The sequence below is a fragment of the Thermobia domestica genome, chromosome 5 (genome assembly GCF_964235325.1).
Source record: "Thermobia domestica chromosome 5, izTheDome1.hap1.1, whole genome shotgun sequence".
In the NCBI taxonomy this organism is placed as follows: Eukaryota; Metazoa; Arthropoda; class Insecta; order Zygentoma; family Lepismatidae; genus Thermobia; species Thermobia domestica.
Genome location: NC_137458.1, coordinates 295,452,812 through 295,462,120, shown reverse-complemented (window position 1 = coordinate 295,462,120; position 9,309 = coordinate 295,452,812). Strand labels below are relative to the sequence as shown.

At 35.4% G+C, this 9,309-nt stretch overlaps 1 protein-coding gene across 2 annotated transcripts in view; it reads right to left on the bottom strand.

Moving 5' to 3' along the window:
• The window catches only part of LOC145686714 (tRNA (uracil-5-)-methyltransferase homolog B-like), a 42,099-nt gene that overhangs the window by 7,627 nt on the left and 25,163 nt on the right, over window positions 1-9,309 (bottom strand). Inside the window, exon 7 of one of the 2 annotated variants that reach the window (XM_081760296.1) lies at window positions 4,969-5,111. The exons of the other annotated variant lie outside the window; for it this stretch is intronic. Within the exon in view, the coding sequence (XP_081616422.1) occupies window positions 4,969-5,111 (143 nt within the window). The remainder of the gene's footprint in view (window positions 1-4,968; window positions 5,112-9,309) is intronic. 2 annotated transcript variants of the gene reach the window in all.

Sequence of the window (9,309 nt, the reverse complement as noted above, 5' to 3'; positions counted from 1 at the left end):
ACAACAACAACAACAACAACAACAACAACAACAACAACAACAACTACTACTACTACTACTACTACTACTACTACTACTACTACTACTACTACTACTACTACTACTACTACTACTACTACTACTACTACTACTACTACTACTACTACTACTACTACTACTACTACTACTACTACTACTACTACTACTACTACTACTACTACTACTACTACTACTACTACTACTACTACTACTACTACTACTACTACTCAACAACAACAACAACAACATCAACATCATCATCATCATCATCATCATCATCAGCAGCAGCAGCAGCAGCAGCAGCAGCAGCAGCAGTAGTAGTAGTAGTAGAAGAAGAAGAAGAAGAAGAAGAATTTAGAATCAAATTCACACTGTACAAATTTAGAATCACAGATTGGAGGAAATGTACCAATAAACTATTCATAACAAAAGAAAAATTGTTTTAGCAAGTCAATTTGTTTGACTTTATATGAGAAAAAAAAGTTAAAAATGGGGAAAATCCAAGAAAACAAATAAGATCACCTCAGACACTGTTACTCAATCGGACAGCAATAAAATCACAACAAAATCATAACTGTGCATTCAATTAGGTGAATAAGAGTAAAGAAGTTGATGGTTATTTTGGGAGCTGATTTTGGATAGAAGTTGATTTTGGGAGGTGCTAGCGGAAGTGATACTAAGTCAAAAAGTTTTTTATGAACATATGGTCTATTAAAGCCGGTTTCCGAGATAGAGGAATACTTTTCATCTCCTTGAAACCTACTGAATTTCAGTTAATCACGTATAGCACACCCTGTAGTTGGTGTAAAGACGAAAATTATATCTCATTCGAAAGGTAATGAAAGTAAGCTTTCCGATGATGTACAGATTGTTGAAAGTATGCCTAAAGAGGAAGTAACAGAGAGAAAATTTAAATATTTCCTCTAAAATTCTCTTTTTCTAAACAATTATCTTGTGTTATTGAGTCGAAACATTGTCATTAAGAAAAAAAAAACTATGTGGAAACTACACTCTATGCTGAGGATGATGTTAAAGATTCACGTTATTGGCATGAATAGAACTAGAGAAAAAAAAAATCATACTGTAACTGTATGCCAATGAAAGTAATGTTGTTTAGGGCTTGTGACTGTTTATTTCAATAATATTATTTAATAATCATTTATAATTCAATAGTAATTTATTGGAGTCTGGGGAATGAAGAATTCCTCAACTGCATGTTGCACCTTGCTTATGAAGGAAGTACTTTTCCGCCAAAGAGTGATGAAGATGCAGGAAGAGGTGGTAGTCGGTGGGAAAGGAGAATACGGTGGGTTTCCTACTCTGCAACTCAACTCAAGGAAAGTCTGTACATATGGGAATCCATAGGGATGAAACACGAAGACCATTCTGTTGACCATTTTGGATGCTTCCCAACAGATGGATGGATTTGGTATGTTTCATGGCTGTGACAATCTGCACTGCTGGTTTCGTCTCCACGGAGAAAAACATGATGGATCATCCCCACCACAGACCACTATACCTGCAACAATACTTTCTGGGAGATTTCGGAAACTGTCTTGGAAGCTTATCACGATCCAACCATTGTTCTGGCAGTTTTCGATCCAAATCCATTTGTCGTAGCAGATCCAATTTTCATCAGAAGTTACATCCGATGGAGGAAACTTTCCCGGTTATTCTTTACACTCAATAAATTGCACACATCCAGTCGGCATTCCTTGTTGACCGTATTAACTCACTTTTGATCTTCCCGATTGCGCGGAGCTGCCGGGCATGGGTGTACGGACAATTGGTCTGCAATTGAACAAAAAAACTTTTCGAGATTCTATTTCCACAGTGTTTCTGTAAAGCTCATCAGAACAAGCCTTTGATCGCAGCCACGAGGCTCATTTTTAAATGTTATCACTGGCACGAAATTTCACAAAACAACGGCATATTGAGTGTTCATTCACCACTGCTGACTCAAATGAACTTTTGATGTTTCTGTGGCTACATATGCAGAATGTCCCGGCTTAAACTCGTAAAAGGAATCCTCTCTTAATTCTATATCCTTATGGTGCACTTGCACACAACCCTGGGTTGAGTTGATTTTGAGTTTAACGTCCCGTTCAGCACCGAGGCTATATGAGACGTGGACCTACGGATTAACGTGGAATCCGAACCACATGAGCTCTGATAGTAGTGAGAAAACTACTTGTTCCATCATATGTTTTCACTATCGTTTTCTATTATATTTTCAGTCATTGCATAGGACTTATGTTCAGAACAGTCACAAGAGGTATACTGTTTTAAACAACGACACGTATACTGTTTTAAACAAACTTTGTGGATGAAACACAGGAAAATCTCTTTTTAACTTGTTGTGCAAATGTTTTTTCCAAAGACTTCTCTCCAAAAAAGCAAATCTGGCAAAGAAAAGAAAGAATAGCCTTTTCGATATTATCCATTAAGTTTTTAACAATAAATTCACTCTGTCACATAGCAATAATCACACATGGTCTTATTTTTAAGTTGAGCTTTCGATTTAGTTTGCACATCTACTTTCCGCTTTTTAGCTGATATAACTGCAATGCTATTATATGTTTGACCCAGTAATTTTTCCTAATATCGGTAAGCTTTTAAGGTTTTGAAAAGGAGGTTATGTTAATGCCATGCATTCCCACTAAAATCAGTAAATCCACGAAACCATGAATATCACCCCCTTTTCCCCTACGTAGCACAAAACTTTGAAATTTAGCATTTGATTTTTATATTCGTGGTTTCGTTCATTATAACTATAAACATTGTTTATAAAAAGAGAATAATCATAATTCAACACTTAAAGCCTGTCTATCCAGTTCAGGCTCTATTTTTCTTGATTACGGTTTCATAGGACAGAAACATAGCCAGATAAAAATTTCAAGATAGAAAAAAGTATAACAAAATATTGATTACTATTTGCTATTATTTACATTTACTTATTTCATTAACGGAATATATTTCTTTCATGTCTTACGAAACCAGCACTGTGACTTGCTTCACTACCCATATGTTATAGTGTATGTTGAGAGATGTGGTCCCGGAAGTCCGTTGTTCGGTTCCAGTGAATGTCATTTACAAAATGTTAATTTATTTTTTTCCCAAGAAGAATTTAACTCATGTAGCTTCAAGCTTCTTTGAAGCATTTTGTTTTAAAAAAAAAAAAAAAGTTTGGATCATTAAACTAGATGCAATAGCAGAAGTCTTTTACACTGCACATGTCTACATCATATTCCTTACCGTGACTTTTTCCCTTACTTGCTACTTTTACGCAATTCACATCTTGTCAAATGTCAGCTATACTTTGTTGTGTTACTTTGTCGAGTCAATATTTGGATACTGACTAACATGCCAGCTAATGTTTTCTACAGACCGATGTGGTCTACATCCGCATATATAAACATTATTTAACTGCGGAAATCCGTCTTTTCTACTTTAATCAGCTATATTGGTAAGTTCACGTTGGACGATGTCACCTCCTGTGAGGTCGATTGAGGGTAATGCTTGAGGTATTCAGCCTTGGAGGTTATGTCCTAAACCTTCTAGAACTTTCAATCTACGTCATGACAGCATGATTGTGGGTATTCACTAATATTCGAAGTCTTTTTATGGAGAAGAGAGGAAAAAGGGATGAGCTTTTGTCAAACAGCCTTTGAACAAAACTACGAACACTGAGTTTGTCGAGAGAATGTGGAAAAGATTTCTGACGGTGCAACTTCGGTTCACGACAGCTCATGGAGTTACCACGATATATTACAATATTGTAATTAGCTGACATATTGAAGGAATTTTACATAACAATCCATTACATTTCTACAGACCATAGATTCTTATTTTACCAACCTAAATTTTGCTGCATCTTTTCAAAATGCATTTTGTATATTTCATTTATAATTACTATAATAGCTATTTTAGAGCTATATCCCACGTTTAGATTGAACGATTAGATCGTTCATGTTTCCAGCTTCTCAAAAATGGTGGTGGAGTAAACATCCCCAATTTGTTGGGCAACGATTTATTTACATTTTTCTAGGTTGCCTTCAAGTGCTTTGTCGCCACTACATATAGAGACGGAACACCTAGTTCTTTGCTCTAAAACTGCTTAAGCAATGATTCTGTTCTTGCACTTCCTCATCGGGGAGAAAAACTAACAATTTCTCACACATAAAGTTACCAACAAAAATGCCGGTCACAGGAAAACGTTTCATATAAATGTTTAACTATTACTTTTGAATGGCGCCCATTTCTCCTTTGGATGCTATCAATGTCTAGCTAGCGGAACTTGTAAGCTTGAGTGGGAGATCTTTATAGCGAAAGAAAGAGTTGGATATAAACTTCTTTAAGGAAGAAAAAAAAAAAAAAAACTACATGAAAAAACTACGAGAAAGGACTGCATTTACAAGTTCAGAATTTTCCTAAATTTTGCAAACCTGCTGTTTCTATGTTAAATTGCATAACTACTTAGAGTTCTTATACAAAGACCTTCCCTCTTGCATCGATATCTAGCTTCAAGCTTACATACTACCGCACTAATGATCGAATTTTACTCAAGTTAAAATGAGTTACAAATAATATATGTTTGTAATCTAACACTATTATCACTGTGCTCACAGATGGGTTTCATTTTTCGTTTCTTATTGAACAGCTGAAGATATCTGCTATATTAACATCAAGGTAAACAGTTAACACTATGTTTATGAACTACAGAGTGTTTGGAAAGTCTCTATACACCAGTAAATCTTTCGAAAACGAAGAAATAAACACACGTAATCTACAGTTAACCTATATTTATCACAATTGCTGATATCAGTGTCAAATTTCACATAAACTGTGTTGTTAAACTTCGCATAAAACATTAATCTTTACGACTTTGAATATGTCACGAGTCTTCCGAACACCCTGTACATCACCTAGAAGTAATATAGAACAATTTACCACTTCAGCTCTTCCAGGAATGAATTCAGCATTTGTAACGTTATTTAATAAAGCATTGGCTCGAGCATCCTTCACAGCGTCATATATAGCTTCAACACCAACGCATCCTCTCACGTATGGCGACATTAATATGCTAATTGTTCCTACAATCAAAGAAGTTACAAAATTAATTCAATCTCTTTCCAGTAATGAGAAATAGTGAATGAACAGGTATTAGTTGAATCAATTACTTATAATTTTCTTCGGATTTCGTCTCAGTATCAAGAAAATTAAGCACACACTAATAATAACGCAGTTCCCCTACGGATCGAATCTAAGACAAGCATGAAAAGCATGCTTATAACCCTTTGGTTAACTGGGAGCCCTTATAAAACTCGGAACAGAACAGAAAATACAAACGTATCATTTCTAAAGCATGGTACCTTTACATTGAGTCGGCAAATTGGTGATCGTGCCACTAAGAAATTTAAGTACATTACCACAAAAATTAGAGGCTTAAATAAGTTATCAAATAAATAAAATAAATAAATATATTTCTTTCCTTTTTTAAATAAAATCTATGATTTTTCCCTATAACTATTGCACTGAAAGAGTTTTCATACAACTTTCTTGGTATCCTTGATATATGCCAATGCAATAAAGCATATGAGCAGACAGTGTAATTGTGAAAAGATTACGTTTTTCCTTACTTTTGGAAAATGGAAGCGCAAAACATGTGGAAAAAAAGTTGTCGGCAAAGAAAACAGGTTAGAGTTTGTAGAGATTAAAAATACAAAGAAAGATGAGTTTGAGGAATTCTGTACATCTTTTGGTGTTCCAGTACAATAAACCATACGTAAGAATACGTAATATGGTGTAATTCGAAACTATATTGTATTAAGGAACAATTATAATGGGGATTGAACCAATTTAAACAGCTGCGCGTGACTGTAACAGATAAGAAAAGTAACAATAATAAAAGTAGATTAATGGCTGGTTACAACTTCGCTTTCACTACAATATAGAAATACTCGTAAAAGGTGCCTGTTTTTAATTAAATTTAGCATTTCTTTTCAGCACCGAGGCTATATGAGATGTGGACCTACACCTTAAAGTGAAATCTGAACCACCGTAATGCGTTAAAATTTAATTCTATCTCACCGGAAATCAAACTCGGGATCATGTGCGATGTGTTATTAAATTTTCAGTCCTTTATTTGTTGATGTTACGCTGTACAAGAAAATAACGAATCATAAAATATTGTTTAGAGTTACAAAATGATTTAAAAACCGTATTTACGCGATTCTAAGGCGCACTATTTTGTCGACTTTTTTGCCTCCAAAATCAAAGGTGCGTCTTAGATTTGAGTTATGTAAATTTAGCGCAGATTAGATGGAGTTTTGCCAAAAATTGCTAATCCCGTTAGTCACGATTCTGCAAAGAATGTGTATTTGTCCATCATAAGTGGAAAAGTTGGAAAAGATAGTGATGCCGATGAGGAAACAGATGATGAGCAGTAACGTGTTGTTGTTTTTGTGAGTGTGAATGCAAAACAAGAAAAGAAACAAGTTTAAATAATTGCTAAATAATTATTTGTTTGTGTATGTGTGTTGTACATACTGGTATAATATACTAGTATAATATGATAATATGATGCCGATAATGGATTGCTATGAAACTGACGCAAGCAAGTGTTGTACCGTAATTACATTAGGAAAAAAAGTACCAGCAGATGCACATGAATATACCGTAAATTCCAGCAGTAAGTTTAGTGTTTCTTTATTTTCCCATAACATTATTTGTTTTCCCATGCTTACTAATTTTTTTTTTTCATTCTTTAAAATCAATGCAGTGTAGTTTTTATTTCATTTTCGTCTTAGATTCGAGGATTTTTTTTTTTTTTTCAATTTTTCTTTCAAAAATTAGGAGTGCGTCTAACATTTGAGGGCATTTTACATTCGCATAAGTACGATAAATGTCATGAATTGTCTCTAATGAATCAACTTACCTTTAATATAAGCAAATGTTTTGTAATAGCTTACTATAGGAAATACAGGGTGGCCCAAAGGTAAGTATACAGCACCGTACTGATCAGCTCATTACAATCCATCAGGTAGACTTAGTTTCTTTATTATTTGTTCTTAATGTGTTTTTACTTACATCTTAAGCTCGGAAGAGCCGAAGCAAATAAAGCCATAAACTAGAATGTTATACTTGATCAAGGCAGGGGTGTATACCTACTTTAGGGTCACCCTGTATACTTGTGTTAATTTCGAATATAAAATGAGTAATAAATTAATTAACAAAACAGTTAGTATAAAAAATCTAGGCGTAATACTAAACAGTAAACTTACTTACCGAACACATATTGAAAAATGTGTTCATGAATCATACAGGACTCTGGGGTTTTTACTGAGAAATTCAAAGGAATTAACAAATAAGAGAACTATAATTACATTATTTAATATTTTTATTAGAGCAAACTTGAATATGCTCCTGTAGTGCGGAATCTCTTTTACCATTGTTGTGCCAAGAAAATCGAGAGAGTTAAAAATAAGTTCTTACGACATCTGTATTTGAAGAAGTACAATAAATCCTCATATACAGAAAATATCTCATATAAAAACCTGACTTCCGAATTTAAATGCAATACTTTACCTATCAGAAGGTGAATTGCGGACTACATGTTTTTGTTTAAATGGTAAATGGGATGTTTGAAAACGAAGAATGTTTTGCAGCAATTAAGATTCCATACCAGAAAAACAAATTTACGAATTCGACAAACATTCTATCCTAAAAAATCCAACTGCATTGTACATGAAAACTTATCAAGAGATCACAACATTTTAACAAGGGATAGTACAAATATAGATTTCTCAATGTCATATCGTATGTTTTAATCTCAATTGAAAAATATATTTAAAGAGAAATAATTAATACAGAATTAAACTTTACAGATTGTTTTTTTATTTCTATTTATTTCTTATCTATAGATTATATATAGTGTGTATATAGGGCTACACTTGGATTATACATATATATTTGTATGTGGGTTATATATATATATATATATATATATATATATATATATATTGATTGATTTTGAGTTTTACGTCCCGTTCAGCAGCGAGGCTATATGAGACGTGGACCTACTGATTAACGTGGAATCCGAACCACATGAGCTCCCGCCGGGAATCGAACCCGGGTGTCCCACGCCAAAGGCGCGTACGCTAACCGCTTAGCCCGGAGGAGCTATATATATATATATATGTATGAGGAGATATCAGAAACTAAGGTTACACGACCGATATTTCCGGAGTTCGGCTGTTATAGAGAAATGAAGAGTGTGAGATAATTTTAACACATGGAGTTGGCAACTGCGTAGTTTCAGTCACCCATTACTTACGGCGCTAGTTGTAGATAAACACATAGGGCGACTCGTTTGTAAAACTGGTCTCGCAAAGAAATACGCCCAGTTATTCGATTTTTGTGGACGAAACACGTAACCGCGTCTGAAATTCACCGGCAGCTGGTAGAGGTTAGCGGAGAGACTGTAATGTCTCGTCAGCATGTCGCAAAATGGTGTCGAAAGTTTGCGGCTGGTAGAGAAAATGCCACCGACGAGGAGCGGTGGCCGACTCAGCACGGCATCAACAGATTTGAACACAGCTCCCACCCTCCCTACAGCCCGGACCTCGCTCCAAGCGACTTTCACCTTTTCCCGCACTTGAAGAAGCACCTTGGAGGCCGTCGCTTCGCTTCAGACGAGGAGGTGAAATATTTCATGACAACGTGACTGAACACGCAAGAACAGGATTTTTACCAGGAGGGAATCTTCAAACTCATCCCACGATGCAATAAGTCAATAAGTGCCTCAACCGATATGGAGACGTTTCACTGCAGGCTTTGTAACCTTACTTTCTGATTCCTCCTCGTACATATACATACGAGGTGTGTTTTTTAAGTAAGGTCCGTTTGAACATAACGAAAGGTTATTTCAAAAAAGTAAATGTATTTTCAGAAAGTACATACTTTACTCTATTTTTCGACCTAGTTGTCAAGTTTGTTCCAACACTTATCATACCTCTCAACCAATTTCAAAATACCCTCTTCATAAAAACTTGCCGCCTGCTCCGATACCCAAGAGTTCACTGCCGTTTTCACATCGTCGTCATCATTGTAACGGTTGCAACTGAGGTGTTGTTTGAGGTGGAGGAACAGATGGTAATCGCTCGGCGCAAGATCAGGACTGTAGGGCGGGTGTTCTAAAACTTCCCAGCCAAAACTGTCCAACAAATCGCGGGTCTGACCTGCAGTGTGAGGTCTTGCATTGTCATGGAGAAGGACAATGCCCTTTGTCAG